General features: G+C 37.6%; 2 protein-coding genes across 4 annotated transcripts in view; one reads left to right on the top strand and one right to left on the bottom strand.

Moving 5' to 3' along the window:
- SENP1 (SUMO1/sentrin specific peptidase 1) overlaps positions 1-16,549 on the bottom strand; it is a 51,353-nt gene that overhangs the window by 34,496 nt on the left and 308 nt on the right. The window contains exons 1-6 of one of the 3 annotated variants that reach the window (XM_005877373.2): positions 15,921-16,539; positions 12,911-12,958; positions 10,848-10,978; positions 9,535-9,619; positions 8,659-8,700; positions 4,489-4,648 (exon numbers count right to left, since the gene is read on the bottom strand). In XM_005877373.2, the coding sequence (XP_005877435.1) occupies positions 4,489-4,648; positions 8,659-8,700; positions 9,535-9,619; positions 10,848-10,978; positions 12,911-12,914 (422 nt within the window). In that variant the 5' untranslated portion in view covers positions 12,915-12,958; positions 15,921-16,539. Of the gene's footprint in view, positions 1-4,488; positions 4,649-8,658; positions 8,701-9,534; positions 9,620-10,847; positions 10,979-12,910; positions 12,959-15,920; positions 16,540-16,549 lie in introns of those variants that run through there. The other 2 variants (XM_014548612.1, XM_005877374.2) reach the window with 2 other exon arrangements.
- The window catches only part of PFKM (phosphofructokinase, muscle), a 39,228-nt gene continuing 38,429 nt past the window's right edge, over positions 15,751-16,549 (top strand). Inside the window, exon 1 of the mRNA XM_005877378.2 lies at positions 15,751-15,938. The gene's annotated coding sequence lies outside the window, so the exon portion shown is untranslated. The remainder of the gene's footprint in view (positions 15,939-16,549) is intronic.

Below are 16,549 nucleotides of genomic sequence, written 5' to 3'. Positions count from 1 at the left end.
CTTCACAGCTGGGCCTCATCTGGGCACCCCCAAACCCCCAAAAAAGGAAGGGGAATCTGCATATCTCTTCATAGCTCCTGCTGGGTAACCTCAGGAAGAGGCTTAATTAGCACCTCCTTAGATCCAAGAGCCAGTGTACCCAGTGGTCAGAGTGGGACCACCCAGATTACAACTCCTCAGATTCATAAGGAACACACTCAGGGGGCAGACTCAGTGAGCACCAAAGCCCCACTGAAGCAAGTCTTGCCCCAGAAGGGTGTCTTCAGCACAGAAGTTGTCCCACTGCAGACACAGCTGATTCTCACTGCCAATTGGCCTGGAGGTCAATTCCTCCCAGTGACACCTAAAACAATCAAGGCATAACTACAACAAGACTGTGCACAAAGCCCACAAGGGGGTGCACCAAGAGTGTCCACCTCAGGTAACTGGGGAGGCTGAGCCACTGGGCCCTGTAGGACACCTAGCACACAAAACCACTCTACCAACACAGGGAAGCAGACAAAATGCGAAGACAAAGAAACAGGTCACAAATGACAGAAATGGAGGACAGCAAACGACTGGATATAGAGTTCAAAACCACGGTTCTAAGATTTTTCAAGAATTTTATGGAAACCGCCGATAAATGTATTGAGATCCTTAAGAAATCTAGTGAGACCCTCGATGTTGTGATAAAGGACCAACTAGAAATTAAGCATACACTGACTGAAATAAAGAATATTATACAGACTCCCAACAGCAGACCAGAGGATCGCAAGAATCAAGTCAAAGATTTGAAATACGAAGAAGCAAAAAACACCCAACCGGAAAAGCAAAATGAAAAAAGAATCCGAAAATCCGAAGATAGTGTAAGGAGCCTCTGGGACAGCTTCAAGCGTACCAACATCCGAATTATAGGGGTGCCAGAAGAAGAGAGAGAGCAAGATATTGAAAACCTATTTGAAGAAATAATGACAGAAAACTTCCCCTACCTGGTGAAAGAAATAGACTTACAAGTCCAGGAAGCGCAGAGAACCCCAAACAAAAGGAATCCAAAGAGGACCACACCAAGACACATCATAATTAAAATGCCAAGAGCAAAAGACAAAGAGAGAATCTTAAAAGCAGCAAGAGAAAAAAAGTCAGTTACCTATAAGGGAGTACCCATACGACTGTCAGCTGATTTCTCAACAGAAACTTTGCAGGCCAGAAGGGAGTGGCAAGAAATATTCAAAGTGATGAATAGCAAGAACCTACAACCAAGATTACTTTATCCAGCAAAGCTATCATTCAGAATTGAAGGTCAGATAAAGAGCTTCACAGATAAGGAAAAGCTAAAGGAGTTCATCACCACCAAACCAGTATTATATGAAATGCTGAAAGGTATCCTTTAAGAAGAGGAGGAAGAAGAAAAAGGTAAAGATACAAATTATGAACAACAAATACACATCTATCAACAAGTGAATCTAAAAATCAAGTAATAATCTGATGAACAGAAAAAAAAAAAATAAAATAAAATAAAATAAACTTTCTTTGGCCTATCCGGTTTTGTTCAGTGGTTAGAGCGTCAGCCCTTGGACTTAGGGGTCCTGAGTTCGATTCCAGTCAAGGGCACGTTCCTCGGTTGCAGGCTTGACCCCTGGCCTTGGTCGGGTGCATGCAGGAGGCAACCAATCCATGTTTCTCTGTCTCTCCCCCTCCCTCTACTCTGTCTGAAAATCAATGGAGCCCAGCCAGCGCAGTTGATCATTAAGCTATGAACCAGAAGGTCACAATTCAATTCCTGGTCAGGGCACACGCCCAGGTTTCAGCCCCATCTCCGGTAGGGGGCATGCAGGAGGCAGCCAAGCAATGATTCTCTCTCATCATTGATGTTTCTATCTCTCTCCCTCCTTTCCTCTCGGAAATCAATAAAAATAAACTTATTTTGAAAATAGGTAATAAAAAAGGAAGACCTAATCATATATCCTGCCTTCCCAGTAGGAAATGTATTTCAGAGTCACCAAATAGCCCCAGCTAATGAGGAAGAAGAGCTCTTCTTTAGCAGAGTGCCAATTAATAAGTGTAGGAAAAAATGATAAAATTAGAAAAATATTATCTCATTAACTCTAGTAAAATTATTATACGTTCTGAGGAGGCCTAAAGGTACAAACTTCCTGTACTAGAGGACAAAATGATGATGTTATGAAAAAGAAATCTATAAAATCCAAACAAACTTCCTGTTATAAAATGTCATAGGAATGTAATGTACAGCATGGTGAATATAGTTAATAATACTGTATTGAATATCTGAAAGTTGCTAAGATTAGATCTTAAAAGTTCTCCCACAAGAAAAATAAATTTCTGTAACCATGTATGGTTATTGATGTCAACCAGACTTATCATGGTGATCATTTCACCATCGAATCATTACGTGGTATACTTGAAACTAATATGCTATGTCAATTATACCTCAATTTAAAAAAAACTGTTACCAGATAAGAGTTATCAATTGAGATTAATAACTATTAGAGTGATATGAAACTGGTCATTCATATAATGCCAAAGTAACATCATTTAGATTACATTCTAGTCACAAGGGGGAATGAAACCTAACTGTACAAATAAGGACGAGACTATTATCTCTCGAATCCAGAGATCAATCCATTATCACTAATGATAGGAGAACCAGATAGAGGTTTCCTAAATGTGAAATAAGACAGCATCACCTTCTACTCAAGTCAAAAACCTAGTTTAGAAAAAATACAGAGAATAAAGGACAAAATAATGATGTTATGACAAAGAAATCTGTAAAATCCAAAAAGTGAGACATTCTGCAGAAAAAAAGTCATGTCATTAATAAAAGGGGCTGTTCTAGATTGTAAGAGACTGAAGGGCAATAACTACCAGATGCAATCCTAGATTGGATACTGGTTTGAGCAAAATTAGCTGTAAAGGATACTTTGGGTCAACTAGGAAAATTTAAATATAATTTAGTTAGAGTATAAGATAAAATTTACTGAGTGGTAAAAAGGAGATGATTGAAAAAACAGATTAACAAAAGAATATGCACAGTATAAACTCATTGGGGGAAAAAAAAGTGTGTGTAAATGCAGAGAAAAAAGCTGGAAGGATATATACTAAAATATTACAAAGGTGATCTCTGACTGGTGGGAACGCGAGGCTCCTATTTTTTATTTTTGCTTATCTGCATTTTCCAATTTTTTACAAAGCACATGTACTATTTTTGCAATAATGTTACTTGAAAAAAATAACAGTATGGCATTGTTTAGCAAAAAAAGCAACCTGCCAAGAGACGCAATATCTTTAATGAAGACAAAATGATATTATACATTTCATCATCGTATACATAGCATATACATTATGCTATATATGAGTAAGAGATAGTGAAAGAAGAGCAAGCATAGGAAAAGATTTGGAAGGAAATACACTAAGGGAAGGAGAATGAGACTGTGGGTAGTGGTCATGGGTCTTTAGTTTTATGAGTAATGTTTTAATTTTGTGAATGTATTCATGAATTCAGGTATAATTGTTTAAAATATTAAGAAGTGGGAAGATGATTCTGAGAGTACTGACACATGTTTCCACAGTCCATGTGCCAATAATCATAAAATAAAATAAAAGCCATCTTATTGGTGGCTTTCAATCAACACTAGAAAGCTTAGCCTTGACTAAGCAGGAAATTAAATGATATAACATGCCTAAAACCCATCACCCCTGTAAAATTTAAGAAGTCATAAATACTATTTTAAAGAATAAATATTTTACTTATATAGTAAAGCGCCTGATGGCAAAGCTTCTAAGCCAAATTTCATCTGCCTTTAATAATCAGTATAAACTTGGTGAGAGGATAGGTAGGGCTTATGAAGTTGGGCTAAATAGTAAATAGGAGCAAGTACTTTGTGACTCTATTTTCTAACAGAAATAGCTTATGTCTTGATGACTAAGGCCATGAGGTACAGAGCTGCCTTGGTTTAAGCAGTCTCTGTTATGTAAGAGCTCACATGTGCTAGTTTATTTGCTACTTTAGTTGCAGATACTGGTTTTCACTTTGAGATTCATAATAGCTATATAGATCCTATAGGGTCCTAATATACTCATATCTACCAAGATTTCCCTCAAAACTCTCCTCTAGCCCAGCCGGTATGCACAAAGAGGTCACCGAATGATTCCCGGTCAGGGCACATGCCTGGGTTGCAGGCTCAATCCCCAGCAGGAGGCAGCTGATTAATGTTGATGTCCTCATCAATGTTTCTATCTCTCTCCCTTCCTCTTTTTAAAATCAATAAAAATATATCTTAAAAAAGCTCTCTCCTTTAATATGATTTGACTGTCATCAAAATTCAACACCAAGTAAAAGTTGAAAGTTTAAAATGGACTTGTCCATATCTCTATGGTTTAAAGTTCAAAAATGGTGTTACTCTTTTAAAATACCAATGTAACAACTATCTTATAGCCATTTCCTCTTATATCGCAGAAAGGGCTTATGAACTAAGCAGCCAGAATACCTACCTTGAGGTCTTTCGGGTTTCGAGGTAAAGACTTCGGCTGTTTCTTGATTTTTGTGAAGTTGTACCTGATGCTGGAGTGGAATTTCTCCACTGGCCATTTGCACTCTGACCAAAGGTTCTTAAGTCTCCTGAGCCAAGAAAACTGTCTGAGGAAGGTTTATCTAAAGGAATAAAAGTTTGAATAAATTAAATACCTACTGTGGTTCTCCATTTGACTGCAACCATGTCCAACATTGAATTCTAAAGTAATGTGGCATATTACCATGTCTCTCATGGAAGAGCCCAGTCTCAACTGCCAGTAAAGTCTGCAGCAAGGGAACTTCTACAAACTATAATTGATTCAGCCATACTAACCTGAAAATTGTTGAAGGAGCTGAATCCTGCCACAGCCATGTGCCTTATCTGCATCAATGTGACTCCGTGGTGTCCACCAAAAGTCAACATTTTACCCCAACTATATCTTGCAAGCACTCCCAGGCCTGGGCCTGAAAGAAGGTAGGCCAGACCAGTAAGAAAGCAGGTGGAGGGCCGAGAATTGTAATTCAAATGAACAACAGTTATTGCTTAATAAGCAGCTGGTATCTCCTGTTTTTAATTACCATGTTCACAACTCAGAGGCTCTCTCTAAGAGCAGAGATAACTTAATTGCTGCTTATTCTGGCCAGTTTATGGCAAGAATGACCCATCATGTTCATCTGGTTCTGATATGGTATCTCAGTCACTTAATGCCATAATCAACAGACATATCAATACTCCAATGCTTTCTGCTGCAATCAGGCTAAGAATTATTTGTTTATTTTTTTTGAATTTTCTGACTTGTGGCTTACAAGCAAGGATAATAAATTTTTTTTCAGTTGATCGGGATTATCAGAATTCAGGGTAAATAAGATATAAAAAAGCAGCAGTCAGGGTGATATTAGTACCAATTGATTCACCAGTGGATAAACCTAATCTAATAATTAAATTTACTTTCAAAATGAATGTCCCAAAAAATGTATACACACACTTTGAAGAATTATAAAGACAATGTTTACTAAAATACATTTCTTTTTCAAAATTCAACTTAAAGTATGTATACATTTTTTTGACACCCTGTATTTCCAAGTTTCAGCTAAGAACAGAATAATTTCTATACCTTCCTCTCCTAATCATCAAGACTGGACAATTTACATGCCTTCAAAATAACTTCAGATGTTAGGCTATGGAACTCTGAGGAGCATCAGTGGAAAAACGAGAATGATAATTCTCTGCTTCCTACATTTTTTGGTCTGTCAATATCACATTGAAGATCCTCTTTCAAAGCATATTACTATAGGACTTTTAACATTACATATTTATGTTATTTAAAATATTTAATGTAGCCTTTGATATTCTCTCCACAAAGTATGGCAGCTGACAAAAGTATAAGTTTTGTATTGTGTTGTGTGTGTTTTTTCCAGTTGATCAGGATTATCAGGATTCAGGGTAAATATGATATAAAAAAAGCAGCAGTCAGGGTGAGTGATATTAGTACCAGTTGATTCACCAGTGGATAAACCTAATCTAATAATTTAATTTACTTTCAAAATGAATTACAACCTTTCTCCTTTGTAATCATTACCTATGCTTCGCATCTTTTACCATTACTTTCAAGATAGAGACATGAGGCTAATGAAAATGAGTCTCATTAAAGGACCAGAAAATTATCTTCAAATTAAATGCAAAGCAATAGACATTTTTGTCTCTTATAATTTTTTGCTAAAATTTGATTAGGGAATGATCTCACTAGAGATGTCTACCAAAAAATGAAAATTACCCTGACAGGTGTGAAATTTGAGATTAAGGATAAACTAGAGTAGCCTTCTCAAGGGCATGTGACAGAGACCTCAGCTTTAAAATGCAAGGGAAAGGCACAGAATCAAGCAGTCTGTTTAACCAGAATAAGGTGGTTCCATCTTTACTCAATGAAATCACTGAACAGTCCTCTATTGCTGATGTGACCAAACAAAGATACAGAGGGACCAATGATATAACAGACACTCATTTTTTTGGTGAGTTAGCCTGGTTTTCTGTCGTCATTAAGAAATGAGACTGCCTATGCCACAAATAAGATTACTTATCATGTGTATATAAACACACATAAAACTGTAAGAAAATATAACCAAATTTTAATTTTGGTTGTGTTCTAATAAAATGATGGGTATTTTCCTACTTTTCTCTATTAATTCTCTATAAGAACAGGCAGTATTTTTATGCGTATCTTAAAAAAAAAGTGTATCAGCCAATCACTTACTATGAAAGTAACCAACAGTATGTAGTTCCTGCTTTCCTTGGGATTTATTTAGTTATTATAAATAGCAGGATGCTTTAAATCATTTCATCTACTAAATGCCAGTTTGGCAACCTAATTTAACATATTTTCTAAAGATTCTAAGCATGAGCAAAATCATTTCTTCTTTGTTTAGGGTTTAAAATGTTTTAATTTTCTATTCAATTATACTCTTAATCAAAGAGGTCCTGAAGCCTGACCAGCACTAAGTTATTAAAATGAAAATGCTGTGTTTTTTCTGTTTTCTAAAAATTTTAAAAAAATATATTTTATTGATTTTTTATAGAGAGGAAGGGAGAGGGACAGAGAGTCAGAAACATCGGTGAGAGAGAAACATCGATTCAGCTGCCTCCTGCACGCCCCCAACCGGGGATGTGCCCGCAACCAAGGCACATGCCCTTGACCGGAATCGAACCTGGGACCCTTCAGTCCGCAGGCCGACGCTCCATCAACTAAGCCAAACCGGTTAGGGCTAAAAAATTTTTTAAATCAATGTTTTTAATAGTTAAATCTTAAATGGATTAAGAAGTAGATTTTTAAAAGCTTGATATGCCTCTCTGTCACATGCCATTGAGAGGGCTTCTCGTATATCAAGAGTCAGATCCAGTAAAGCAATAAACAGAAAGCTCCAGACCCTACATTCTAAAGTTTGGGATTTTCCTGTGTTTGTTTTCATTTTGGTGGAGGAAAGGATAGCAGGGTGAGAGAGGAGACAAATACCAACACAGTCAGAATGAGAAAACTAAGGCAGGTAAACTTGGGACCCATGTCTAGCACAATTAAGAGGCAAAGCTCAAAGTAACTGACCACAGAAATCAATGTGGAGATTATCAGAAAATAATACATCCAAAGGAGATAGCAGAGACAAAATTCTGTAGGACATGCAATGAACTGAAATAAGTATGGCAAAGAAAGTTTTAAAAAGTACATGGGAAAAAAGTAGATTTAAATGAAAAACTTTATTATAAGAAAAAGGTATATAGACCCTTGACATTCAAGATTTAAAATTCTGATTTTTAGAGAATGACCTTAGAGGTCTTGTAGATAAGGACAAATATAGGAAAAATGTAACTCTCAAAAATAATTTAACTGAGATAAAAGCCAGGAATTTGGCCAAATATCACTATAGTCAAGAACATGATGATTTGAGAGGAGTTAAGGATGAGTTGAATTATAGGAGATTGTGAATATAATTTTCCCTATAAAACTGTTTATTATTGAGCAATTATTTTTAACTAAAAGCAAATATTCCATCCAATGGTAAATCGGCATGTGAAATTACAAGGAAACACAAACTGAGTTCAAATGGAAATATTAACTATCTGATTTCATTATCCACTCAACTACCCTTCCCTTAGGATTAATAATGAGCTATCAAACCAGCTTTCAGGTTCTTTGCTCATCAGAAAGGATTTTTCAATAATAATGATGACTGCCCTGGCTGGTTTGGCTCAGTGCTTAGAGCATCAGTCCATGGACTGAAGGGTGGCAGGTTCGATTCTGGTCAACGGCAGGTACCTTGGTTGCAGGCTCCATCCCTGGCCCCAGTCAGGGCTCACGCGGGAGGCAGACAGTTGATGTGTCTCTCTCACATTGATGTTCTCTCACATCGATGTTTCTCTCTCTGTCTTTCCCCCTCCCTTAAACTCTCTCTAAAAATCAATGGAAAAATATCCTCAGGTAAGGATTAACATAAAAACAATAATAAGAACCATGACAACTGATTTTTCTATACAAATTATGCACATACTATGTGGAGACCATTTCCCATCCCAGTAGAGGAAATCCAGTGCCCAGGATAAATTACCACCCACCTAAATGACATTTAAATATAATATAAATCTAAAAGAGCATCATACTAACGTCTTTTTAGGGGAGGAGATCTCATCTTGCTGACAAAGAATCCTGAGGAAGCCAAATAACAACAATAATTATTACTTGCATTTCATACTTATTATGTTTATCCTTATAAAAATCTCACTGAGGCAGGTTCAGTGGTATTACTAATATTCCCATATTTGTGATAACATGGGGAGATTGAAGCAGGAGTGAAAAGACATAGGAAAACACTAATATCTTCCTGAGTCTGCCAAGAGGCTAACGAGCAAAAATTCTTTGTTTCCCCAAGACAGAACCAGAAAATCTTTGGAAGTCCAAATCTTAGGAAGGGGAGATGCAAAGTCAGGCAGCCCGGGGGCTAGAATAGCCTAGAGAATGCTGACTTCTGTCATGGATCACAAGCTGAATAGGCAAGCCCTTAAATATGCAAGCATGGCTGTGGCAGGTGCTAGATAGAGACATGTAGTTAACATTTCCTGCCCTGATGGAGGGATACACTTGGGCAGAAATAAATTTTCAGAATTCATGCTTTCAAGCAGAATTGAAATAGGCTAACTTTGAGCTTTAAATCAATAAAATAACCTTTACATCACACAGACATATCTAAAACAAAACAAAACACTGTAGTGCTTTTTACAATGACATAATGAACAAGTAGGAGGATGGATTTCAAAACAACTTTTCCATTAAAAAATATTTAGTCGAGACTAGATCAGTTAAATATCATAGCAACAACATACACATACACACATACACAGCTTACTAAAATGATGTGTTAGTGGAGAAAATACTATTTTGCTTTTGACAATGCTTTCACTTTTACAGATGGCAAACACAAATGATACACTAGGAAGAAATCTGAAAGGTATGTAGGTTTTGACTCCAAGTAATGTATCATACCTGAATAATAATTTGAACTATAAGCTGCACTTCTTGTAGAACATGTATAAGATCCGTCCAAATCTCCTTGCCTGGAAGGTAATATCTAAACAAAGCAGAAGATTTTTCTGAAATCATATTCTGACAATAAAATGTAGTAAGAATTTATACTAGAAAAATATGTATCATTAAACAAGATTATGACCTATTTCAGAATTCAATACAGGGTAGGGCAAAAGTAAGTTTACAGTTGTGAGCACATGAAACACAGTTTATTTTTGTATTATTATTTATTAATTATTGTGTTATTTTCCATATGAACAACTGTAAACCTACCTTTTTGCCCATCCCTGTATAAATAATTATATTTATACATATTATAAATTAAACACATACTACTAAGTAAGAAAAACATAGACAGTCTGATAAAATGAGGCTTCAAGGAGAAAAAACAGGCAAAAATATCTGTTATACAATTTAATTCAAAAACTGCTCATGAGAAGGTAACTATACATTTAGTATTTCCTGTTCTGAAAACCAGTGTATCATATATCAAAAAGGCAGACAAAGTCAATCTGACTTATTTTTTTGAAAACTTTACAAAGTTTTTAATCAGGGGTGGTGCTGCTCCCCAGTATAAATCTGGAAATGTGTGTATATATATTCAGTTATTAAAATAATTCTTAAGGGAAGATGCTACAGGTATTTAGTACACAGGGGCCAAGGATGCTAAACATTCTGCTATGCTTAAATCAGATTCACACAGCAAAGAATCACCTTACTCAAATTAGTAATGGCTTTCCTACTGAAAAAGACTGCTTTATTAATATTGCTCCTCAAACTTTAATGTGCATATAAATCAGCTGGAGATTTTTAAAAACGTAGATTCTTATTCAGTAGGTATGGGTGAAGCCTGAAATTCTGCATTTCCAACAAGCTCCCAGGTGATGATGCTGCTGCTGGTCCTTTGAGAATAAAAGCTTTATAGCATGGAAAAATCTCAGAACTGCTGTATATTTACAAATATACACACCCCATTTAATGCTTAGCAATTTTAAGATACAGTTTAAAACAACATAGATCTGGGTACTGATAATTGTAAAATTCAGAGGAATAACAAAGAGTTTTCTCAAAGGTACTGTTGTCAAAGAACTCATGCATAGTCTGGTTCTTGTCTTAACTTTAATATATCAAACAGAATTTCAAACATTAGAGTCACTGATTCTAAAGAGGTTATATATATGCTTGTTCTTTTGAGTGTGCCGTTAAACTACATAAGATGAAAACTTAAGCCAAAATAATTCATTAACTGACAAAAGAAAATTATTTCTAACCTGATGGTCAGAAAGTGAAAGCTGGTCCTCTGGAAAACCTGTTTGCGACAGGAGATGGGTTTTGAATATGGAGTTGTGGTTCACTAAAGTTACTTCTCCAGCATCCATTCTCATCCCATCAGCAATATCATCTGGAGAAAGAGTCCGGATTAGTTCAAGTCACATAATGCTTTAATAAGTACTTTATTATACATCAGTCTTTTCACTTAATAAATGTAATTTCCAGCCCTGGCCGGGTGGCCTCAGTTGGTTGAAGCATCAGTCCATAAACCAAAAGGTTACAGGTTCAATCCCCATTTGGGGCAATTACAAGAGGCAATTGATTGATTTTTATCTCTCACATTGATGTTTCTCTTTCTCTCCCTCCTTTTCTCTTTCTCTAAAAATCAATAAAAACATGTCCTCGGGTAAGGATGATAACAATAATAATTCCCAAAGACCAGCCATGTAATAAGACCTCTCCTTCATAAATAACCATTGGCAAGAAATCTCAAAACTGTCAAGAGTTAAATGCAAAATTTTAAAATAATGACATTTCCCCAAAATAAATTTTTGAATGTTTTAACTGTAGGAAAAATTTTAATATAATAAGAATGGAGCAAAATTTCACAATTCAAAAAACAAACACTAATTAACAGTGGTTTATTTCTTCTGTTTTAATTCAAAAAAATTAATCGACCTAAAAATGTTCTGCCAAAAACATTTATTCATATGGCTCTTAACAGACATCAGCTCAATCACTGTAATATTATGGCAGAATCTTACTTTACAACCATTTTTTGAGAACTTTGTTACTCTCTTATAAAAGAGTAGAATAGAAACAAATAATAAAGGAACTCAATTACGTATAATATCAGCAATGAGAAAAAAGGGAAACAAATGACAAGAATGTACACAAAGCAAAAGGGAAAAACAGAAACAAGAGAGAAGACCAATGTGAATTTAAAAGGAGCAGATAGAATGTTTTAAGATCTAACTGTATAGATTTTCAGCCTACTCTTTTTAAAAAAATTTATTGATTTTAGAGCGACAAGTGGGCGGGGGGCCACTTATTTATGCATTCACTAGTTGATTACTGTATGTGCCCTAACCATGGATCAAACCCACAACCTTAGTGTATCGGGATGATGCTTTAAATCAGAGGTGGGAAACGTCCAGCCCTTGGGCCCTATAAGGCCCCTGGAATCACTTGGTCTGGTTCTGCCAAGGCATGAGGAGTGAGTTAATTCAATGTTTGACCAAATATAGCTGACTAATTTTTAAGTTGATAATTCTGTATGTCCCGAGAATGTTATAAATATCCAAATGGCCCTTGGCAGAAAAAAGGTCCCCCACCCCTGCTCTACTAGTAAATGATGCTCTAACCAACTGAGCTACCCAGCCAGGGCTCTCAATCTATTCTTAATTTGGCTACTAGTCTTGACCTTATATTGACCCCCCTTTTACAGACATAAAGTACCTTGAATAGTGGAAAATGTTCCAGTCACAACTGTCAGTGCCACTAGCTAAATAAAACTTAAAATTTACCTTAATCAAATTATTTATCATATAGAAGGAAATATAACAGTACTAAAGGGCAAGGACTCTGGAACCAGGCTGCCTGAGTTTAAATCCTGGCTCTCCCAGTTATAGTTGTGTGACCCTAGGCAAGTTTCTTAAGCTCTGTGTGTAAGTTTCCTTGTCGATATAATGGGGATAACAGTGCCTATTTTGTAGGTACCATAGGTACCCTTGTAAGATGATTGTAAATTAAATAAATACATTTTAAGTAATTAGAACAGGGCCTCGCACATAGTAAATGTCTGCTGGTGTGTATTATTTGGCTTTTTCAATACAATGAATGAGAAAATGCTTCCCAACAATCCTATAGACCAAGTCTCAACTAAAAGAAAAGTGTTTGGTATACTGTATTACATAATTAGTATGAGATCTCCCTTAAAATTATTAAGCACAAAAATGCAAATATTAAAAATGTTAAGGAAACCCATTCTTCCAATTCAGCTTAACTAATCAGAGTAACTACAACTAGAAGAACTGAATGATCACTTCATAATCAGTCTTACCCATGTCAGGTCTTTTCACATCACTGACTTCAGCAGAAATACAAAGTCCTGTAAAAGAAGGCAGAAAACAGAAAGGTTATACACTGCAATATCTCCTTCATTTAATTATAAAACAGGAAACCACTCAGAAGTGAAATTTGTGTTTTTAGTGGAGAAAAATATAAGGTGATAAGGAGAGTTGAGTTGATGGGAAGAAAATGCGAACTATAACTAGCCTGAGGTCTTTCCAAACATTTCTACAATCTGTGCTATACTAAACAGCAAGTATGGACTACCCACAGAATCACAGAATATTACATCAAGAAGCAAGTTAGGAGAGCCAACCCTTTGGACATTCATTTGCATTTGGTCATAAAGTTGACTAGTGACTACACTGAAATTCCCAACCCATTGCTCTTGCTATTATCTCATGCTAAACTATTTCATAAACAAGTGATAGATCTTGTGGTGGTCCTATTAAGACTTGTCTTCCATACACGTCTTATTCAGTAGCCAAACATAAAGCTACTGATATTCTGAGGACAGTCAAGGAATGTCCCAGTAGTACTAAATACTTTCTCCCCATAGTTATTCAAACTGCTAGAATTCAAAGCTCTTTTGCTTGTATGAAATTACTTTCTCCTCTGGTGGATCTAATTTTCCCAGAAAAGGAAGTTAAAAGCCTAACTGCTTGGGACTAGGTTAATAAACATACCCTCGGCACACATACTTCTTGGCAGATTTCCAAGAGAAGACTAGGCATGATAGTCACACTTACATTACTCATACTCCTATCACCATTATTTTAAAAAAGATTGAATACTTCATCAACTACAGAGTGGTAACAGGTATTCGCTATGATCACAACAAAGTGCACACACAAAGAAAGGCTGCTTCAGCAAACAAGACATCAAAGAATTTGAGAGATTATGTCCAGAGAGGTTAAGTGACTTGCCTAAAATCACACAGATGGAGCAAAGGGAAAGCAAAAACCCAGGTATCCTGACTTAAAAGCAAATGTGATTTTCAACAAACATCACAAAACTTCTCATCCTTTAACATATCCTCAATTCAAGGAGTCATACACTTTAGCAAGATAAAAGCAAACCCTAGCTAATTCTAGGGAATCTATGCTGTTTTATGATTTTAATAATTAAAGCCCTAAATTTACATTTTCATACAAATATATCCAGCTTCTTCAGTGTGCTTATGGTACTTTCATTTTGCCACTTTGCAGTAGCATTGGGAGAAGGGACATTTAACCCAAGATTCAACATGAAATGCTGGATCTGGAACCTTTGGTGCCACCAAAATTCTTATAAGCATAAACATTTTTTCCTTTTTAGAAAAGTATTCTAATAACTCATTTCCTAGTTCACATTGGTCATTTATTTTACTGAAAGAACATAAATAGTTACAGATATTCATGTGAAGTCAATTTAGTAACTGAACAGAAGATAAGGGGAAATCTGAAAGATAAAAATGGCAAAGTCCTGACAGGAGCAGAATGTAACAAGTATGACAAAACATTTATGTGCTTACATACATGCAAAGAGGTGATTATAAGAGAATGTTTAGAGCTATGAAGTTACTAGAAAGTATATACGGTAGGAACCACTGTACAATTAGCGTTAGCCAGGGCCAAGATGTGGTTAGAACCATTTATGATATGAAAAGGGTGTGGAAGTAATCATGTGAATCACCCTACTTTGTGCTCTGGAAAACTCTGTATATGATACAGTTTGTACTATATCATCATGTTTTTGTTTTTGGTATTTTTACATGTATCCTCTCCCAATTAAACTCTAACACCTTATACACTAAGAAACTTCTTGCACACACACACACACATTTACTGTGCACCAATTGCACACACACAAGATACTGAGGATAAGAAGAATAAGAACTGGTCCCTGCTGCTGAGAAGAGCACTGTCTACTGGGGGAAGTAAGATCCATAAATGGATATTTACAGCAAGACAATAAAGCTAATGCAATTGGTAGATGTGGGAGTCAGGTAAAGGAAAGGCTTGCAAAGCAGTAGTTAAGAGTTACATCATCTTAGCCTGAAGTAGCAGAACCTGTTTTTTAATTCATTTGCTCCTCTAGATTTAACTCATCAGATGGGTGATATGAAGACCATATTAATTGTAATCAGATAAAAATGAATGAAGTTTCCAAAATGGAACTAAAGCCCTAGCCGGTTGGGATAATTAATTGTAATCAGGTAAAAAATGAATGAGGTTTCCAAACTGGAACTAGAGCCCTGTTCAGCTCACTGGATAGAGCTTCGGCCTTCGGACAGAAGGGTCCCGGGTTGATTCCGGTCAAGGGCAGGTACCTTGGTTGCAGGCTCCTCCCCTGCGGGGGCCCAGGTCAGGGTGTGTGCAGGAGGCAACCAATCGATGGGTTTCTCTCACATGGATGTCTTCCCCTCTCTCTTCCACTCTCTCTAAAAGATCAATGGAAAAATATCCAGAGATGAAGATTAACAACAACAACAACAAAAAAAGATGAATTCTTTAAATATACACACACGCAAAAAAAAGAAAATGGCACTGGAGGGGGGCGGGTAAGGAAGAAAATCTCTAAATTGGAAGAAAGTGAAGGAATCATGCTTAAAGAGATGCTTAAAGTTTCACTGTAAATGTAATTTCCAATTTAGTGTAATTTACCTTTCAATAGGCGTCCTTAACACAAATTATCTTTATAAAGAGTAAAGGTCCGGCCTATTCCATCCACAATACCCAATTAGAACAAGAAGCCCAAGTCAAATGGTTGGTGGGCTACAGAGGGTTTTACAGACGTTTTGTAAGAATCACCATCACCCCGATTATAGTCAGCGTAGCAAACGCGAAGTGCCTTTAACAAGGCTGAGTGGAGAGCGATAAAGGAGCAAGTTACTGCCAACAAGATAGTGCCGATGCTGCAGAGGCGGCGATAACCAGAAATCACCAAGCTCGGGAGGAGCTGGGCGCACAGCCAGAGAGACCACGGCAGGGGGCACCGGGAGAGGCGGTTCGGCGAATTACCGGGAGGCGATGAGCCAGGTAAGCAAACCGCGGCGGGTAGGGGGGTTCATGGCCGGGGCAGGAGGGTCCGGACGTTTCTTTCCGGCGGTGGCACTAGCGACCTCACATCTCGGGGAGATACCACAGAGTAAACGAGTGGGAGAAATGGTTACGGGAGACGCAGAAGCAGTCGAGAAATACCAGTCAGGTCTCAAGGAAGGCGGGAGAGGAAGCAGGTGGGGAAAAAAAGAAAAGAAAAGCTGATCTTCCCGGCGATAACAGCTTTCCCGTGAGATGACCCGGCTCTGGCGGGAAAGCCCCGAAATCCCAACCGGCCTGTTTCCCCACAAGGAGAGCTGGGCGCCGAGACGGGGGCTGCCGGAAGGGCGGGGAGACCGCCTCCCCACCGCCCAAGGGGAAAAGGCCTGAAGGAACGGCTCCCGGAGCCTAACGGCCGCCGGCCGGGTCGCCGGTGGACAGCTCCGGGGAGGGGAGGTGGTCCCAGGGGGCGGGGCAGAGGGAAGAGCGCCGTCCCCACAGCCGTCCTCGCTTCCGCCCAGCCCAGCCCAGGTTGCGGGGCCCGGAGCAGCACAACTTCCCGGCCCAGGCTCCCTCCATCCTCCCCCTCCCCCAGCTTCCCGCCGCCACTC

This window comes from Myotis brandtii, unplaced genomic scaffold (genome assembly GCF_000412655.1).
Source record: "Myotis brandtii unplaced genomic scaffold, ASM41265v1 scaffold517, whole genome shotgun sequence".
In the NCBI taxonomy this organism is placed as follows: Eukaryota; Metazoa; Chordata; class Mammalia; order Chiroptera; family Vespertilionidae; genus Myotis; species Myotis brandtii.
The sequence above is the reverse complement of the archived record's forward strand: the minus strand, read 5'-3'. Positions and strand labels throughout refer to the sequence as shown.